Source organism: Ovis aries, chromosome 17, assembly GCF_016772045.2.
Source record: "Ovis aries strain OAR_USU_Benz2616 breed Rambouillet chromosome 17, ARS-UI_Ramb_v3.0, whole genome shotgun sequence".
NCBI lineage: Eukaryota > Metazoa > Chordata > Mammalia > Artiodactyla > Bovidae > Ovis > Ovis aries.
In genome coordinates this window covers 40625496-40647079 of record NC_056070.1, presented here as the reverse complement: position 1 = coordinate 40647079, position 21584 = coordinate 40625496, and the positions used below count along the sequence as shown (strand labels likewise).

General features: G+C 38.6%; 1 protein-coding gene across 1 annotated transcript in view; it reads left to right on the top strand.

The window, feature by feature from the left end:
- RXFP1 (relaxin family peptide receptor 1) overlaps positions 1 to 21584 on the top strand; it is a 116023-nt gene that overhangs the window by 44432 nt on the left and 50007 nt on the right. Inside the window, exons 3-4 of the mRNA XM_012097572.3 lie at positions 11903 to 12004; positions 16113 to 16218. Coding sequence (XP_011952962.3) covers positions 11903 to 12004; positions 16113 to 16218 — 208 coding nt within the window. The remainder of the gene's footprint in view (positions 1 to 11902; positions 12005 to 16112; positions 16219 to 21584) is intronic.

The window sequence follows — 21584 nt, the reverse complement described above, 5'->3', positions numbered from 1 at the left end:
GTAAAATAGATAGCCAGTGGGAAACTGCTCTGTGAGCACAGAGTGCTCAACTCAGCGCTCTGTTGCAACCCAGAGGGGTGGGTTGGGGTGAGGGGTGGAGGGGAGGTTCAGAAGGGAGGGGACATATGTGTTCTTGTGACAGATTCATGTTGTTGTGTGGCAGAAGCCAACACAATATTGTAAAGCAATTATCCTCCAATTAAGATAAATTTAAAAATAAAGGTACCCACAAAGAGCCATACCCATTTCATCCAGCAAACTATTGTCATTCAGATTCAAGGAGCTCTCACACTACTGCTTTGATGAATCCGTCTATCTGACCAGGTGAAGTTCAGATCTAAATAGCCCAAGGTCTATTCTAACGGCCCAGGACATCTCTACTCTAGGGATCATTATTTCCTGAGAAAAAGATACTCCACTGTGTCTCCCAGAATGGGTGCTAAGAATTGAGGAAGTATATGAAACCAAGAATGTTCCACTTGCCATAAATCTAAACTGAATGAACTAACCACCTATTCATCTATTCTGGCTTTCCTGGTGGCTCAGATGGTAAAGAATATGCCTGCAATGCAGGAGACCTGAGATCGATCCCTGTGTTGGGAAGATCCCCTGGAGAAGAGAATGGCTACCCACTCCAGCATTCTTGCCTGGGTAATACATGGGCAGAGGAGTCTGACTGGCTACAGTACATGGGGTAGCGAAGAGCTGGACATCACTGACCAAATAACACTTATTTCATCCATTCATCAATAAGACTACAATGTAGGCAATAGGATTTATGCCTTCAGTTTCATAAGACAGATGTACAGATCCCTCGACTTTTGAATATTCAAAATCCTTACTCAAAAGGAACCCAGGAGTGGGCCCTGCAAACCTACAGGATGGTTTGGAAAGCATGATCCAACACAGGTGACCCCATAGGCTGGTGAAAAATGCAGAGTCCTAAGCTCCACGTCCAGAAACACTGGCCCAGTACATAGGAGCAGGGCCCAGAAATCTGCATCTTGGGTATATAGCACACTTGTTAAAGTTTTGAAATGACTCAATTCCCGATGCAGACAATTTTATCACCGAATTCAGAACCTACTGAAAGTGATTTATTAGCCAAGAACAGTGATTTCCAAACATGAGCAGACATCAGATCAGCTGGAGGGCTCGTTAAAATGCAGAAACCTGGGCCCCATCTACAGAGTTTCTAATTGAAAGCACCTCAAGTAGGGTTCAAGAATTTGTTTTTCTTTGAAGTTCCCAAGTGACACTGAAGCTACTTATCCTGGATCTGCACTCTGAAAACCACTCAACTAGACATGTCTTGTGCAAACACAAAAGCAAACACTTCCCAAAAGTTACTAAAAGATGGCGCTATGAAAGGTTCGGCTTCCCTGCTGGCTCAGATGTTAAGAATCTGCTTGCAATGCAGAAGACCTGGGTTTGATCCCTGGGTTGGAAAGATCCCCTGGAGAAGGGAATGGCAACCGACTCCAGTGTTTTTGCTCAGAAAATTCCATGGACAGAGGAACCTGGCAGGCTACAGTCCGTGAGGTCATAAAGAGTCAGACATGACTGGCAACTAGCACTTTCACTTCACTTTCATAAAAGAATTCAACAAAATTAAAGTTATTTCTTTGAGCCTGAGTTCTCCTTTCATCACATTAACCTGAATTAGTAATTCCAAGTGGGGGTACAGGATTCCCAAGCATATTAAGCCACAGAACTCTCTTCTCAAGGAGAATCCTGGAAAACTGTTTGAGGACAACCTAATACAGCACCGTGGCAAATTATGCAGCGCCTTCAAGAAACGTAGACCTTCCTCATCTCCCTCCAGACCTCGTCTCTTGACACCCCCTCCACCCCACCCCTGACATCAAGGATGCCAGGGAATCAGAGCGTGGAAGAGAGAGATGCATGCTCCAGAATTCAAGTTGATGGGCCTCACCTACTTTTCCATAAAACTAAATTGTAACTAATATTTGATGCTGATGAAATAATAATTTACTGTTTTATGTAATTTATGAGAGCTAGTAAGAGTCATATTTTAACTATATTAAAAGTAACTTAGAAGTCACTGAGACAATAAAAATACATAGGCTAAGATTAATTCCTATCATATTCTTATGAGATAAAATACATATATAAATAGTCACAGAATGAAACAGATTATAAAAAATGTAACAAGACAAATGAGCAGTGTGCCCTTAAATTACAGACCACTTGCATTAACCTTATTAACAATCAGCAACTTTACTAAGAAAAAGAACCTGCTCATTCTGATTGACAGGCTTTTTCCACTGCTATATCTAACTCTTCTCCACTGCAATGTGAGAAGTGCTCTAATCAAAGAACATTCCATAATGTAGTTCTCCCAAAACTTGCTGCAAGAACCCCCAAGGCATTGATAGAAAATATAGACCTCCACACACCTTACAGACCAAATAAATTAGAATCTCCAATAGAGAAAGGAGCCTGGAAATCTGTGTTTTGGTTAAGAGCCCCAATTCCCAAAGTTTAGTATAATGTAAGAGAAACTGAGTTTTCTCTGAAGTGTCTTTCAGGACAGAGACCCATTCATTCATTCATTCATTCATTCATTGAATTAATAAATACTTATTAATGCAGCATGCAAGATCAGGTTTTTCTTGGTCTATGGCATTCATTTTTATTCAGAGCATCATTACATGTTTTTAGCTTTAAAAAACTATTTTTAGTAAATATATATATATCTGATCAACGATGTTCATATTTCACTACCCACACACACTAGAAACCATATACGGTAACATAGTATCCTCTTAGTACCATGCAGTTTACTCCATGATGCTTCAAGAAACACCAGAGAATCTATTTCAGTGGGATCATAACTAAAGCATGAAAAACCACTCTGCTCACTGTCTCATACGTCCTTAAAATATGAAGGATATAGCATTTAAAATATAGAAACATATATGCCAAAAGCTGTTTCCTTAAAAATGCTAACTTTCCAATCTTGCAATTTTGGCTACATTTTCTATTCCTGCCTTCTGGTGAGAGGAAGTAATGGGTGGCAAGAAGAAAATGCTTTGGGAAGGCAGGAAGGAAAGTAAATGTTAATTATGAAAAAGCTTGTTTGTTTGAAGATGTTACTATTTAAAAAGAGAGCTCCCTACAAAATATATGCTCTGACTTGGGGAAATATTACATAAGCCGTCTCGTCCTGTTTCCTTCTGCATTCTCAAATTCCACATCGTCTCTCTTTCTTTTTCCTCTCTTTTTTGTGCTCTCTCTCCCTCCCTCCCTCTCTCTCTCTCTATCTCCCCCCCCCTCTCGTGTGTGTGTGTGTGTGTGTGTGTGTGTTGAGGTAGAATAAGGTAGAAAAGGAGAGAAAAGATAGCATTAGAAAGGGACAGAGCAGAGAAGCAGTGTAAGTCACTACATTACTTAGATTGGTTGGACTAAATTGTTACAGATACACCATTCTTGGTGAACCCCTTTAGGACAGAAGGGCGAGGAGGTGATGCTGAGGGACAAAGCATTAAGAAAGGCTACTAATGCCCGTGATATGAAGCACTGCACCACCTATTAATGGTAAAGATGCCGGAAATTGAAACAGTTCACTTGTAAAAGCTCAGTTAAACATAGGGCCTGCTGAAGAACCGGAGCAAAGGAAAAGCAACGTCTACCGGCTGTCATCCGATCTTCCCGGCTTATGAATGTCATAGCGGCAGTGAGACGCCACCGGTGGAAGCAAGCCTGGCTCTGCCATCCTGTCACGTCATCTGAGTCCCATCGCTGTGTGCTGAGGTCCGGGTGGATGGGTGAGGACAGGACCGTGAGCATGGGAAGCGCCTCCCCTGCCCCAGACAGGCCTGGGCAGCCTGCAAGGTTGAGTCGTTCAGACTTCCACCCTCCAGCTATAGATACAAAAAAAACCTCTTCTATAGACAAATCAGTGCCTTGGCACATCCAGAGCCAAATGACTTCTCTTACCCACGTGTTTTATTTGTAACATTTATAAATGTATAAAATTCAATAACATATGAAAATTCAGTCAGTTCAGTCGCTCAGTCACGTCCAACTCTTTGTGACCCCACGAACCACAGCACGCCAGGCTTCCCTGTCCATCACCAACTCCCGGAGTTCACCCGAACTCGTGTCCATTGAGTCAGTGATGCCATCCAACCATCTCATCCTCTGTCATCCCCTTTCCCTCCTGACTTCAATCTTTCCCAGCATCAGGGTCTTTTCCAATGAATTGGTTTTTTGCATCAGGTGGCCAAAGTATTAGAGTTTCAGCTTCAGCATCAGTCCTTCCAATGAATACCCAGGACTGATCTCTTTTATGATGGACTGGTTGGATCTCCCTGCAGTCCAAGTGACTCTCAAGAGTCTTCTCCAAGAGTCTTCTCCAACACCACAGTATGAAAATTAATCTACTTTAAAATTTTTTTTAGTTATACCTTGCATGCATGCTTAGTCACTTCAGTTATGTCAAAACTCTGTGCGACCCCATGGACAATAGCCCACCAGGCTCCTCTGTCCATGGAATTCTCCAGGCAAGAATACTGTAGTGTGTTGCTGCGCCCTCCTGCAGGGGATCTTCCCAACCCAGGGATCGAATTCACGTCTCTTACGTCTAACTTGCATTGACAAGCAGGTTCTTTACCACTAGCACAGCCTGGGGGGAAACCCAGTTATACCTTAATGATTCACAATACTTCCATTGATTCCATGGCTAACAGTAATGATGAACTTAAATGCTATTTAATAATAGCTTCTGATTGTCATTTAAATGAATTTTTGTATAATCCACACAGTGCCGATGTAAGAGCCTGTAGAATGGAAGCGAAACGGGCAAGAGAACAATAGGTAACAGCAACAGTTACATATTTCAAGGTAATGTCGTATAAAAGCTGAAACTTCTGTAAGAAGAATATAAACTGACTAAATTATATTTGGGGCTTAGAAATGATTACAATAATTTTATTATTTAAATCCTTCAGTTAGTTTTAATAATCCTTTTTCTTAGATCACTTAAACTTCTCAGAATCAGTTTTTCCATCTGTAAGTGGAGCTGGCAATAATGACCAAATAGAGATACCATGAGAATAAAATAAAAGTAGTAATACAGTAGTAATACATACTTGCTAAATGCCAGTTCTGTCAGTGCTAAGTGCTAATATTCAATTTCTCTGTTAAAAAATCAGAGAATTTAAATTTCTCACAGTATCATCCTTTCTTGTATCTAAAGACACACACTCAGTTTTTAAAAGTAAAAACTTGCCTTAAAAAATCATACGCAGCTAACTCAGGAAAGGGCAACAACCCAATGCCGTTTACTTCAAAACCTGACACCCAAGAAAAGAAATAGATGTTTCTGGAGTGCGGTAGAGCAGAGCATTCTGCAAGGCTCCTGACCCCGTCCCCAGAACCCACATGGGCAATGCAGTAAGATGCTGGAAATTATCCCCACCGTTCCTGCAGGGAGCCCACTGAACCAAACCACACTGAAGTGCATCAGTTCAGAAAAAAAAAAATCACTGTTTTGGTCTCACTCATGAGATTCCACCTGAGTTCCCCCAAATGGTTAAATATCCAGTGCCACTTAAACCATGTTTTAATTCAAAAATTAAATCAGTCTCTATATCTATTAAGGTCTCATTCAAGAAACTCAAGGTATGTCAAACAGAAATTAGATGCTTACAAAATTCTCAGACAGGCTGGAAACGTAGGCATCAGCAAAGGCCTATGATAGCCCCTAAATAGCCAAGAGCACAGCACCAACTCTCCTATCCAGAGATGGAGACACACCTGGTCACGTCCCCAATGCCCTGCCACTGCCACCACCGCTTCTTAACACTACATCTCTGTTTAGACAGAAAAGCAGGAAAATGACTACTACCTCTCTTCTACCAACCAAACTATGTGTGAAAGTGAAAGTCGCTCAGTCGTGTCTGACTCTTTGCGACCCCATGGACTATACAGTCCATGGAATTCTCCAGGCCAGAATACAGGAATGGGTAGCCTTTCCCTTCTCCAGGGGATCTTCCCAACCTAGGGATAGAACCCAGGTCTCCTACCTTGAAGGCAGATCCAACTGAGCTACTAGGGAAGCCCAAAATATGTATGAGTGCACCCCAGATTCTGGCTGTAATGGAGATGTAAAATGCTATAAGCTTTTCAGGCCTTGGTCTGCAAAAACACACCAGTGAAAGCTATTGTCAAATGGAGGTTGAGAGGGTCAATCTGCAGTATCTGCTACAGGTCTATTCCAGCCCTGCAATGCAGCGGTCATGTCCCTCATGCTCTATCCCTTCAGTGACTTGTCATCCATACACATCCGTTGCTCAACTTTATTTCACCCGAGACAACATTGAATTCACATTTAAATAAACAATCTGCAAACTCTAGCTTGAGCTAGCAGACTGAATTCAGCAACCCATATTAACCCACTTTGCCCCAGCTAGAGTCCCTCCTCCTGGTGCAGTGCTCTCAGAAACTGTGCTCACACAAATTCCCTAGCTTCCTGCCATTATCAAAGAGCAAGATCGTCTATGATGTCAATCTTCTCTTCCTAGCTCCAACTGCTGCGTGTCTTCTGGGATGGGCTGTGAACTGGAAGACAAGGAAGCATGGTCATAAAGGGGCCTGAGGAAAGCTGGCAAGTTATTTTCCTCAAGTAAAGGCACTGCCAAAGAATGTTCAAACTACCACACAATCGCACTCATTTCACATGCTACTAAAGCAATGCTCAAAATCCTACAAGCCAGGCTTCAACAGTATTTCAACCAAGAACTTCCAGATGCTCGAACTGGATTTAGAAAAGGCAGAGGAACCAGAGATCAAATTGCCAACATCCATTTAATCATCAAAAAAGCAAGAGAGTTCCAAAAAAAACATCTACTTCTGCTTTATTGACTACCAAAACATTTGTGTGGATCACAACAAACTGTGGAAAATTGTTCAAGAGATGGGAATACCAGACCACCTGACCTGCCTCCTGAGGAATCTGTATGCAGGTCAAGAAGCGACAGTTAAAACTGGACATGGAACAACAAGACTGGTTCAAAATCGGGAAAGGAGTATGTCAAGGCTGTATATTGTCACCGTACTTATTTAGCTCATATGCAGAGTACATCATGTGAAATGCCAGACTGAATGAAACACAAGCTGGAATCAAGATTGCCTGGAGAAATATCAATAACCTCAGATATGCAGATGACACCACTCCTATGGCAGAAAGTGAAGAGGAACTAAAGAGTCTCTTGATGAAAGTGAAAGAGAAGAGTGAAAAAGTTGGCTTAAAATTTAACATTCAGAAAACTAAAATCATGGCATCTAGTCCCATCACTCCATGGGAAATAGATGGGGAAACAATGGAAACAGTGAGAGACTTTATTTGGGGTGGGGCTCCAAAATCACTGCAGATGGTGACAGCAGCCATGAAATTAAAAGATGCTTGCTCCTTGGAAGAAGTGCTGTGATCAACCTAGACAGAATATTAAAAAGCAGAGACATTACTTTGCCAACAAAGGTCCATCTAGTCAAGGCTATGATTTTTCCAGTAGTCATATATGGATGTGAGAGTTGGACTATAAAGAAAGCCGAGTGCCGAAGAATTGATGCTTTTGAACTGTGGTGTTGGAGAAGACTCTTGAGAATCCCTTGGACTGCAAGAAGATCCAACCAATCCATCCTAAAGGAGATCAGTCCTAAATATTCATTGGAAGGACTGATGCTGAAGCTGAAACTCCAATACTTTGGCCACCTGATGCAAAGAACTGACTCATTGGAAAAGACCCTGATGCTGGGAAAGATTGAAGGCAGGAGGAGAAGGGGACGACAGAGGATGAGATGGTTGGATGTCATCACCGACTTGATGGACAGGAATTTGAGCAAGCTCCAGGAGTTGGTGATGGACAGAGGGGCCTGGTGTGCTGCAGTCCATGGGGTCCAACGAGTCGGACATGACTAAGCGACTGAACTGAACTGAAAATAACTAGCAAGCCTCCAACAAACAAATAACCTCATCGGACAGGAGAAGGCAGCTGCTTATGCTGGTCAGGGAGATTCAGTGGGATGGGGATTTTAGGGGACTGCAAATTCAATTGAACATGCTCAAATGTCTCACTACAATTCCCAGGGTCCCTCTCTTTCCAAATCAGAGTCCTAGTGTTCACTTTAAAGATAGGACAAGGGCTTCCCTTGTGGCTCAGTGGTAAAGAATCCGCCTGCCAACACAGGAGACATGAGTTCTATCCCTGATCTGGGAAGGTCCCACATGCCACAGAGAAGCTAAACCCATGAATCAAAATTGAGCTTCTGCTCTAGAACCAGAGAACCACAACTTCTAAGCCCATGTGCCATAATTACTGAAGCCCACACGCCCTACAGTGTGTGCTCTGCAATGAGGGAAGCCACTACAATGAGAAGCTCACACATCACAACTACAGAAAAGCCTGTGCACAGCAACAAAGACCCAGAGCAATCAAAAATAAATAAATAAATAAAAGAAAGGACAAAATGTGAATTCAGCTAATGTTGTAACCTTAGCAACCCATTAGATTTGAGTCCTATCTGAGTCCTATCTGAGTCCTAAGGTCCCAAAAGATAAAAGGTTATCTTAGGGTAGTTAGAGCAGCTCCCTGGTTCTCTGAACCTTCTTGAGCTGATGGCGTCATACCCTGAGATTGTCATTTTCTCTCTTTAATCTCTCCAGGGCTATCCTCATAGTCATTTCATTCCACAACACTTGACGTGTCTCATTTTCATTCTGATGAGTTTCCATAGCAACTGCTTTGCCAGAGTTTATCTTTTAAAGAGGCACATAGTCCAGGAAGCCATAAGTGATCATTTAAACAACATTTTTTGTCACAGTGTGCCATAGACCGTGAGAGTACAATTTTCTAATAGTAATAGGAGTGTTGTTATCTTCAAAACCATTCAGGTCAGATAACCAATACAATGTTATTATCCTTGAAACTGTTATCTGCAACCCCTTCTGGGAGGAGAAAGCAGAAACCACTCTGGAGTTTGAGAGGCTTAAGAAAAAAAAGAGGTTTCACACAGAGAAGAATGTGTTTATAGAAACATTATAAAGAATATAGAAGCAGGAGTGGGGAAAACACTACTATACTTTCAAGCCCAAGATTAAGAAGCATCCACTATGGCTCATCAGCTCTTTACCCAGGAAGCTGGGACCATGGTAACTGTCCCACCTGCAATAGGTACCCACAAGATGGAGTCTACAAACTTCCAGTGTCGTGTGGGTGCATCCCACTGGTAGAAATATATCTGTAAGAACTGAACTACTTGGAGTCTGGAAAATACAGAACTAAGTTACCAGCTTCTGAAGAATGAGAAAGCATTCTAAACTGAATGGTGGGAGAGCAAAAAAAAAAAAAAAAAAGGATGCATTAAATCTTAACAGTCACAACAAGCTACCATCTCTACTCACCTGAACAAACTCAGTCTTTCAAGTTTCCTTCCCTTCCTCCTGTTACTCTGCTCACCATGTGAAGGGTCAGCTTGACATTTTGACCTGGTCCCTTGGTTTGCTGTTTCTGGGGTGTATCTTTTGTCCATCCAATTACTGGCACTCAGTTGGAGTCTCAAGCTGATGTCTGCAGATGGTAAACTTGAGGTCCATCAATCGTCTCCTTCTGAGATATCATAATGATATCATTGAGATATCATAAAAATATCATTGGGATATCATTATACTGCCTTGCTACTTATGTTTATTTTGAAATCCTTCATAATAAAGAAATGTTCAAACTAATAAATAATACTAAAGGATGGAAACAGCTATAAAGACAATCTTTAAATGACGTCTCTTCTTTCCAATTTATTTTTAGTGAAACTTTAAAAGGAAACCTGATTTTACAAGCATACATAACACTTATGTTAAAATACCTTTCCTTTCCCAAATGTAATCTTCATGAAAGAGTTAATGAGCCATGGAAAAATAAGAAAATAACCTGGAGATGGAGGAAAATTGTATACATTATATTTAATCGGATAAGAGCACATTCAAAAAATTTTCTGATTTGAGCAGACCATTCACCAATCCAGAAAATTTAGGAGAAATAGAAAGATTATATGGAGAAAGATGATGAGTTCCATTTGGTGAATGTTGTGTTCTAGGTGCTTGTAGTGAGCAGGCTCCATGTTATACAAGATAAAGTGCAGGCTGGAAATGTAATTTGGAAGTCTGATTAGAAGGAAAACCATGGATGAGGTTAGGTTCACCAAATTCAGGCAAAGTTGCACTATCTGGACTCAATCTCAGGTTTGATTTATACATACGCAGCAGAAATAACTTATAAAATAGATGCCAGACTTAAATTTAATCCTAACTTACATAAGATAAACTTTTATCACTTCTATCACCTGTCTATATGTTTGAAAGTTAGTGTTAGTCCCTCAGTCATGTCTGACTCTTTGCAACCCCAGGCTCCATGGAATTCTCCAGGCAAGAATACTGGAGTGGATAACCATTCATTTCTCTCATTCAGGGATTGAACTTGGGTCTCTTATTTATGTTTATGCATCCTTAAAGAGCCCCAACAGCATCCTGAAAAAAGCTTGGTACCTTTGGGAAGGATCCCCTTAAAACCCATCCCCAACCTGCAATGGCATAAGGCTGGTACCCTCTGCAGATGGTACAGAGAAGCTGCTCCTGCACCCCAGCTCACTTCCTTTCCATCTCATGACTGGCCTCATGGTCTCTGGTTCAAAAACAATTGAAAGTTCAGGAGGAAATTCATGAGGAAAAATTATTTTTCCCTCCCACCAAATGAAGATTTTTTTTTAACTATTTTTGGTCTCATTTTTTTTTAATGAGACAAGAGTTTCATATCAAAATCAGAAAAAAATGGATGAGAAAATATGTAAGCATTCAGAGGATAATCATTCAACACTATCCATGATACTACAGTGCCTTAAAAAGAGAACGAGATCATGCTGGTCATGTTATTTTTTCTTTTTCTATTTAACAACTATGGCCGTCCATCTCCAACATCAGTCTAACATGATTGAAGAGACTGAGGGAAGTTAAAATGAAGATGCTAAGAACAGTGTGCTGTGTTTCAGTACATCTAAAGTACTGTTTGTTACAGTTATATTTAAAAGAGATAATTCACAAGGACTTATAGCACATGAAACTGTTCAATGCTCCGTAAAAACCTAAATGGGAAAAGAATTTGAAAAGGGAAAGATACATGTATATGTATAACTGAATCACTTTGCTGTATACATGAATCTAACACAACACTGTAAATCAACTTTACTCCAATATTAAGTTAAAAATGTGTGGCTCAAACACTGCTTGGTGAAGAATCACCTCTAGTGCCTATTGAAACCACAGATTAGGGGACCTGTGAAATCAGGATCTCTAGGTGAGGGGACAGAAATTCTCCTTGTTGACAAGCTCCCAGATGATCTTTCTTTCTTTGTCGATCACTCATTTCTTTTTTAAATTAATCTTTATTGGAGTGTAGATGATTTACAATGTCTCATTAGTTTATGCTGCACAGCAAAGCAATTTAGTTGTGTACAGGCAAATTCTTTACCATCTGAGTCACCAGGGAAGTCCTGGATATATGTATATATCAGTTCAGTTCAGTTGCTCAGTCATGTCAGACTCTTTGCAACCCCATGAACCGCAGCACGCCAGGCCTCCCTGTCCTTCACCAACACCCAGAGTCCACCCAAACCCATGACCATCAAGTCGGTGATGCCATCCATATATATATATATATATATATATATATATATATATATATATACATATACATCTATATCTACTTTTTTTAAGTTCTGTTTCCAAAAGGTCATTAAATTATCTTAAAAAGAAAAAGCCTGTTTTCCCCAACACTCCAGAATATTTTTATTCCTGAAGTTTTCTGTTCTCTGATCTTTATTTTAGGAGACATCAACGGATGGTCTACACAATTTGACAGATATTATGGCAATAACTACAAAATGACTTCCTTGTATCCCAGTACTGTGGCAGAAACATCTGAATGCTGTAAGTAGTTAGAAGGGCTAAGCATCCTTGTCTTGGGCCTATAGTAAGATACCATGTTCTTAAAAGTTGGATACAATGTGTTTTTAATATTTTTATGAAGTTAATTGCAGTTTTCTATTCACAAAATTATAATTTTCTATTAGACATACTACCTGAAATTGAGAATCTTATTTTTCAGTGACTCAGGGGTCATAAGTGCAACAGGACTAAATCATGCTAGGTATTGATGTGAACAAAATTAACATCAGTGCATTGGGGCTTCTATTTTACATGTCCCCTTTTCACAGTCACTGTAAACTCTGATATAAAAGCAACTCCAGTTTAAAGGAAATGGAAAGAAGAGCAGAGAAGCTGTTGGGATTTTAACATTTGTAAGTGAAAAAGCTTCTGGGGTCTAAGTCATACTTTAAGTTATGTTAGTTAAGTTAAGTCGCTCAGTCGTGTCCGACCCTTTGCAACCCCGTGGACTGTAGCCCACCAGGCTCCTCCGTCCATGGGATTCTCCAGGCAAGAATACTGGAGTGGGTTGCCATTTCCTTCTCCAGGGGATCTTCCCGACCCAGGGATCAAACCCAGGTCTCCCATATTAGAGGCAGACACTTTAACCTCTGAGCCACCAGGGAAGCCCAGAAGTCATACTTTACAGCTACCAAAAAAGCCGTATTTGTTATACTCCACATTTGGTCACATAACAAAAACTTACAAAAACCATGGAAAGGATTGTAGGAGGGTATAACATTGAGGATAAACTCTATAATTTCTAAAATCAGGAAGATCCATATACATAATTCTTTTTAAATAAATTGGGTTTATTCTGATAAATTATTCACATATAAATGTGTGCCTTAAAGTTGTAATTTCAATCAGAGCTTTCAAAACCTTGGTAAAAGGAAGGGCCTAGGGAAAAGAATCCTTTACTACATTTTCCACTTTATGTTCTACCACAAATTGTAAAGTGCAGCTTTTTAATTTTTAAAAAATATTTGTTGCCTTTACTGCTTAAATAAAACTCATAAAAACTGCTAACAATCCCCACTTTGAGTGGATATAATCCCTCCTGTTAATCTCACAGGTCACTCAGCAGTCTACCTCAACCACTTGTTGTCTTCTTGTCAACATATGGAAACCATGGAACTCCCTTGGTGGTTCAGTGTCTAAGACTCTGCACTTGCACTTCAGGGAGGATGGGTTCGATGAGGGTTAGGGAACTAATCTATGGTTAAGAAACCAAGATCTTGCAGGCTACATGGTGCGGCCAAAATATATACAGAGAGAGATCAAATTACTTGATCGTGAAAAAGCTGAAAGCTTTTGGAAAAGGAAAAAGTTAACAGGTATAATTTGACTACTAATATCAAGTGTAAAACTAATGGATTAAGCCATACAGCCTCAAAATATCATTTTTATTTTTCTCTTTTGATTCATTCTATATCCTTTTCATTTCTTAAATGTTAATTGAATCTCTTTATATTTTACATTATTCCCAAAAGGATTTAGGCAATTTTCAATAAAAATAAATATGGCTATGAACAGACTTAACCCATTAACATGACATAAAAGACAAAAATTCCATGGTAAATAGGATAGAGAAGAAAAATTATATAAGAAAAGTTACTACCTAGTTCTTAATTTTGTAGTCATTAGGTCAAAGAGGGAAAATAATAGGTTGCATAACTTTCATAGTTTGGTCTATAAAGCAAAAACAAACAAATGGGGAAAACAGATCAAGTCAGCAAGAGAAATGAATTTTTTGCCAGATGATAAGCTCTGGGAGAAATGTTCCCTAAGTATTCTTATATAAGAGAAATGCAGCTACACAAAGAGTGATGCTTCAAAAAGTACAAAGGCAAATTTTTATCTGTTCTTAGAAATGAGCAAATATATAATTTTTAATTAGAATTTTCAAGAAAGATAGGGGTGGGGTGGTAATTTAAAATTCAGTATCTTCTTTCAAACTTAAAACCAGTGTAAAAATTAAATGTAAAGTGTACTGTAAAATTAGGGGGTGAAATTTAAATTAAGGTTTCTACTGTATCACTTTATTCAATTTTATTATAATAAGTATTTATTGGAAACTTAACTGAGAAATTTAACTGGCTTATAATACTCTATGACTGGATGAATGTGAGGAACTCACGTTTATAAAGTCACCTCTCAAGAAAAATATCATGGAAAACATATCCATCATAACAAATACATTTATAAAGTTTAAATTTGAGGAATATGGAAAGTATAGAGATTTGGAAAAAATTATTTACTTAGCCATAATTTCACCTCTCAGAAGCCACCAGCATTAACTTGCTGGTTCATGACTCATCTTTCTTTTTATTTTAGTATAGTTGAAACTTTCAGTGCAATCCATTCTTGTCATATTTTCAGGTAGCATTTTAGCATAGTCAGGTATTCATATTATAAATCTTTCAAAACACCATAAATTTTTAAGTGACATAATTTGCTTCATCCTTCTTTCCTGGTAGGATATTTAGGTGCTATTTTTTCACTTTCCTTATCAACACATATGAATTATCAATCTTAACTCAGCCTATAAAAATAGAAAAAAAAAACACCAGATTAATGCTATCTTCTCCACCTTCTATTTTTACCTTTTGTACCAACTCCTCAGGCCCTTCATCTCCCCTCCAAAATCTCCCTGTCCTCTCCCAACAATACACACGTTAGCACAGGAATTTAGATAGAATTAATTTTTAGGGATCCATTGCCAAAATGGTCACTTACAACCATAAGACTGTTCAAAACTTCTTGGCACAGACTCTGCTGACAAAACACACAAAACCTAAATTATGATTGTAAGCTCTCAGGATTCTGTAGGGAATCTACAGAGTTGTTTGGAAGGAGACAAAAAACACCCGAGGCCACATATCTGAGCAAAGGAATACCTGGCTGTTTCCAAGGCTGGAGCTCACTGTGCAAATTTCCCACCATCGTCCACCATCTTCGCCACCAGAAAGTCTTCTTTGCCATGAAGATGCTTTTCCACTCTCCAGAGACTTTCCTGTAAAGGTTCTAGACTAAAAGTCTGCAAAGTTCTCACAAGAAGTTTTGTCTGTCCTATAATGATTTAAATGTTTTTAAGTATTACTGTTTTTAAGTAGGTAATTATATAAAAAGTATTGTCTTTCTGGTTTCTTTGAGGAAGTTGGTTGACTTGGCCACACATGTTCCTGTGGTAATAGGGCAACAGTTAGGAGAAGCTCTCCCACAGGGACTCCAAGATGCGATCGGTACCTGCTTTGCCTGCTTCTGTAGGTAAAGTCTATAAGCTCTGCTCTAAGTGCAGGGTTTCAAAGTAAACGTAAAAGAGAATATGCCCCACTGCTCTTGATGAGGCATCATCCATTCTTCAAGTCAGGGATCGGACAATATCTGTGATACTGAATAATACTCCCATTTCGCTATATGAACACACCACCCCAAATCTCTAATAAACCTTAGCAATACCGGGAGCCCAGAAGGTAGCCGAAGGCATACATCACATTTTCTCTCTCTTTCCAACTCCGATCAGTGAGAACAGAATAGCTATGCATAAAAAATGTTCAATTCCTTAAGTGAAGCAGTAGGCATCCTTGCAGTCCTATATAAATCAAAAGAAGTCCTTTGAAGAGTTCCTGAATTTAATAAGAAAATCTACCAGCACTATAGTTCATAGTCAAGTTCTTTTTCTTGTTAGTTAAAAACAGCTTAGTATTCCATTAAAGGGAACACTTTATTCTTAAGTAGCAGCTTTGAAATGAACATTAAAGCCCATCACACACTGTTGTGTCACCTTTAGACATAGCTACTCTGCAAGGATAAAATAAGAGCAGATGACTTCATTTTCCAACAAATAGAGAAAGGCAAACTGCTACTTTTTTTTAATGCTTGGGCTGTTAAATGTGTATGTTTCCCTATCTTAAGGTCCTGGTATCATTTTAATGTTTAAAGCAAACTTTTGGAAACTTAATTTAAAGCTTTGCACAAATTGCTTATCATAAGACACAACACACTTTTGTGTATGATTTTCTCATAGTTTTTTGTTTCTTTCTTTTCATTCCCCTCCTGTTCCTGGTCCCTCATCATCCCCTCTCCTTGCTATATCCTCTTTATTCAGTGGTCGGGTCTGCACCCCTGCAATGTATTTGCCAAGGTTTAGAGCTCGAGTGTGATGAGATCAATTTACGAGCTGTTCCATCAGTTTCTTCAAATGTGACTTTCATGTAAGTAGAAAAAAAGGTTTCATTCTGACAGCCAGTATAACACCTGTAAAACTGTATCATAATTAAGGCGTAACAATGCATTGTCATTCAAGATGATATCATTGTTCCTTGGTCATTATAATGATTGCTGATATTTATTTGCATTTATTAAATGATAAATCCTACTCTAAGTTATTCTCTGTACTCACTTATTCAGTCCCTGATAACAATCTTACAAAGTATTTAGTATCACTATGTTGTATCTAAACAAAGGATGCCATCAAGTGTATGTGCTACTAAAGAAAAAAAGCTACGATCAAACTATTATACAAAGCTTTCTTAACACCAGAATTGACACATTAAAAGAGTCAATTTTTTAATGATTAGAAATAAATTTTAATACACTCATGTATAAATAAAAATATAAAGCAAGTGAAATAAATTGGCATGCAACCCCATTTCTTCATGGCAAATAGAAGGGGAAAAGGTGGAAGTAGCGACAGATTTCCTCTTCCTGAGCTCCAAAATCACTGCAGATGGTGACTGCAGCCATGAAATCAGAGGACTATTGCTTCTTGACAGGAAAGCGATGACAAATCTAGACAATGTGTTCAAAAGCAGAGACAGTACTCTGCCGACAAAGGTCCATATATCAAGGCTAAGGTCTTCCCAGTGGTCACGTATGACTGTGCTAGTTGGACCATAAAGAAGGCAGAATGCCAAAGAATTTTGATGTCTTTGAACTTCAGTGCTGGAGAAGACTCCTGAAAGTCCCCTGGACAGCAAGGAGATCAAACTAGTCAATCTTAAGGGAGATCAACCCTGAATATTCACTGGAAGGACAGAGGCTGAAGCTGAAGCTCCAGTATTTTGGTCATCTGATGCAAACAGACGACTTGTTGGAAAAGTCCCGATGCTGGGAAAGATTGAGTGCAGAAAGAGAAGAGGGCATCAGATAATGAGATGCCTAGATGGCATCACCAATGCAATGAACATGAACTTGGGCAAACTCTGGGAGATGGTGAGGGACAGGGAGGCCTGGAGTGCCGCAGTCCATGGAATTGTAAACAGTCGAACACGACTGGGCTACTGAACAACAACAACAAAATAAATTGGATAAAATATCCCATCACTTCACATTTAAAATCTAACTCTTCTGAGTCACACTTGACCCAGAGACTTGATGTTCATTTTTTTCCCTAAATAACTCATACTTAGCCATGTAAAAGAAAATTATGCTCATAATAAACAACTTATTGATCCAGTCCTAATTTGAATTCAACAAACTTCAGCAACACAAACACATACATTTGGCTGAATTTTTTAAAGAAATTAGCAAAGGATAGACATTTTAATCCAATATTTCTCTGAGTTTTTGTTTTCATACAGGTGTCTTAGTATCTTACAGCTCTGCCTTTTGTATATATGTGGATGCTACTGCTGCTGATGAGATAGGAGCAATTCTTAAGGTGATAAATGTTGGCAAGTCCTGCCCTTTTCAACCCCAACCACGTAACACTGCAACTTATATGCTTGACATATTCAAGGAACAGGGAAGAACTCCAGCTCAGTGTTCCCGTACACAATGGTATAATCAAATTAACAGAATCTGGGGAGCTTACCCAATTTGTCAATGAGCTGAGTACAGGTTAAGCCACAAAGATCTGTTTTCCAAAAAAGGTGACATTTTCCCATATACTAAGGACAGCATTCAGTCTCACCCTAGACTCATCATAGCTATTTTCATAGTAATTAGTCCTGCCAGAAAAAAGATATCCCCCTCAAAAAAATGTCTGAGTTCCTGGGGAGAGTTTCTGTGATTTAAACTATGACTAGAACACCTAGGTATAAAAATTTATGATGAGTTTCTTCTAGTTTTAAAGAAAAAAATTATCACTAATACTGCTTGTATGGAAATGCTAGCAAATCCAAATCAATGAATATCCTCATGTTGCTAATCTCATCTTTTGTTTTTCCACAAGTAGAATTTGAATATATTTTTCAACAATTTAATTAATTTTTGTAAAAGGAAAAAGAAGAGGGCTGGAGGAATGAAAGTAGATATAGCAGTGACTAAGAAGAGAGTGTAAATGCCCCTGAAGGCATTCTAATTCAACTTAGAAAAGGCTATCCTGGCTCAAAATACATACACACATGCATCCAAACATATAGACGTTTATAAAGAGATGTATACAGACCTATGAGCTGCCAATTTCCAACCCTTGATATAAAGAAAAAATTGGAATCAGACCTTTTTTAATATAAATTTATTTATTTTAATTGGAGGTTAATTACTTTACAATATTGTATTTTTAAAATTGAGGCATAGTTGCTTTACAGCGTTATGTTGTGTGCTGTGTGCTAAGTATTCCAGTCATGTCTGACTCTGTGCAACCCTATGGACTGTAGCCTGCCAGGTTCCTCTGTCCATGGGATTCTCTAGGCAAGAATACTGGAGTGAATTGCCATTCCCTTCTCTAGGGGATCTTCTGGACCCAGGGATAGAACCGGCATGTCTTACCTCTAACCTGCATTGGCAGGCGGGTTCTTTACCACTAGCACCACCTGGAAAGCCCATAGTTTTGTGTTAATTTCTGCTATACAACAAAGTGAATCAGTTATATGTATACATATATCCCCTCCCTCGAGAGCCTCCCTCCCTCTCCCCATCGTAGCCTTCTAGGTCATCACATAGCACCAAGTCGAGTTCCCTGCGCTACACGGCAGCTTCCCACTAGTTATTTACTTTATACATGGGAGTGTGTATATGTCAATCCCAATCTCCCCCCGCTCGCATGTTCACACATCTATTCCCTACATCTGCGTCTAGAATGGAGTCTGATCTTCATGAATGATTGGGTACAGAAAACAAGAGAGAAACAAGGAGTCAGGGTGACTCCAAGGCTTCCGTCCTGAGTAACAGGGCGATAGGGGAGACTTGGTGACAGTTAGTGGGGAAGATTAGAACTTCAATTTAGCTGTTTTTCAGTGGTAGATTAAAGATCACTCCATGGAAATTGCCAACAGGCATTTGTAAATGTAGGAGTCAAGCTCAGGAATTCATGTCTATAACATTTCATTAATATCAAGTTTTAAAATACAAGGCTCTACTATATTAAAAAGTATTTTAGTCCATCCTGTAAAGTGAGAGAATTAACACCTACCTCTTTTTATCTCAGTAGGGTATTATAAAAATACAGAGAATGCAACTTGTGAAATATTCTGCATCATTAGAAAGAAGTAGTCTATAAGTTCTAGGCACTATTAATAAAAAACTTAACTTCTTAAGAAACATTATTCAGGAGTCCTTAAAGGAGCTGCCCCTCCTTCTAGGGTCATCCTCTCTTTTAGGAGCAGTTAGCCTCTTCCTCTTGGGTTCTCCCGTAGAACCTCATTTGTATCTCCTTTAAGTGTATCAAATGTTCTCCCTCATGCCATAGTGGTTGGGGTCCTAATCGCCACCAGAAAAAGGAGAATACCATAAACTCCATGGGGGCCCTACAATGTGGTTTTTCTGTATAACTTCTAAGTCCATAGCAAGTACAATAAGCTCTAAACAGTGTTTTTGAGTTGAATTTACAAGTAAATCATTGCAATAAAAAATAGTCCTGAGCTATTATCCAAAGAAGAATCTTTATTTAATAAAGTATGTTATTTGTCATCCAAATAGAGTATAAGCTTATCCAGGACAGGGATATTATCTTTTTTCCAAAGTACAATGGAAGGCATTCAACCCAGGTTTGTTGAGAAAATGAATGAATGAACACACTTTTGGAGGCACACTAAACTTTCATCAATAACTTTAAATCAAACCCAAACATTTAGCAGTTAATCTTTACACAACACAAACATTTAAACAGGATATAAAGCAGAATTGAAGCTCTAAGCCAAGTGAGAACTCTTAGTAGAAAAGGGATTTTCAATTAGCTGATATAAGGAATGAAAGAACATTTGGTGATAACCCAACAGCTAACAGTGATTTCAAGAGAAGGTTACTAGTTAATCAACCTTTGACATTCAGTCATTAAAAAAAAAAAAATCACTAAATGACGGATATGTATAGTTTAGAACGGTTTTTCTTAACCCTTTTTCTTTTCTTTATTGCCCCCCTTCCTGAGGCTTTTTAGACATTTTTGTTCTCATCTGTGATGTTTTAATACTTCAGATATACTGTGTATATTTACATATACTAGTTCTTTATCTATTAAAAAAGTAAGATTTTTTTCACTCCTTAAGAAATTATTTTCTTAATTTTCTAATAATGCTAGTGTTGAGAATACATAGTTTTCTATATTCTAGAATAGTTTTTTCTCCAATTAGCTCCCAAAAATGTGTTCTCAAGAGTCTGAGAAGCTATTTTTCTTTAAGAAGGATTCATTATCAAGTTCAGGCAATACTGGTCCACACCAACACAAGTAACACTATTCATGTCTTTTGTATGAAGCTGTCTCTTCACTGAGTTCTTTATGTTGACCATTGTTTCCAAATGTTTGTCCCACAGCAGATCAAACTCCCATCAATGAGGTGTATTACTCATTTCTTAATGAGCATCTGCTCCATCATAATAGACAAGTACAGTAACAACAGTGGCACCATATTATTAGAGGTCATGTAGTCCCAAATACATTCTTTCACTGTTAAAGAAACTGACATGGTAAGATTGTGTATCCCAGCCATTGAAACCAGCTTCAATGGTTGGGATTTTTTGCTTGTTTTATTTTGTTCCTACCATATTATATTGCTTAAAGAATTAAATGTTAGGTCCTTTTCAATACAACCACAATTATGTGAACCTGGCCTGTGTCAAGCTGCTTATAAACTGTAATACAAGTGGAAATCTTTTTTATACAACTTATTAGAAATTGCATTGGGATTACTTTTTTTTTTTTTTGAATAAAGATGGTTCAACTATATGGACCAATGGACAGTTTCCTTTATAAATAATTTTTAAAGGAAGTAAAGGTAGTGGAATGTGAAAACTGAAATATTGAGGAATATAATATTATGTTCTTGAATGTGCTTTAAACAAGAAAACAACATCCTTATTGTCACTCAAAAACTGAGATGCTTTCTGTTTGTTAAATGAAAATAGAAAAGAACATAACTGAAGATTATTTTTCCAGTTTTATTGTTTCAAGTTTTTGTCAGAATTACAATGTTGTAACTTAAATTTAAGAAAACTATCTCTAATAATTCAAAATCAACAGTTAGTCCTAGTTCAATTGGTACTATGACAAGAAGCAATTCCCAAGACCGAAGGATGGTAAGACCCTGAGCTCACCTCCTCTCACGGGCACACCAAAACCATCACTATCTGCAGAAGAACCATCTGTGGAAAAGGCTGGAACCTACCAGGAAAGACCGTCTACAGTGAAAGCCAGAAAGAA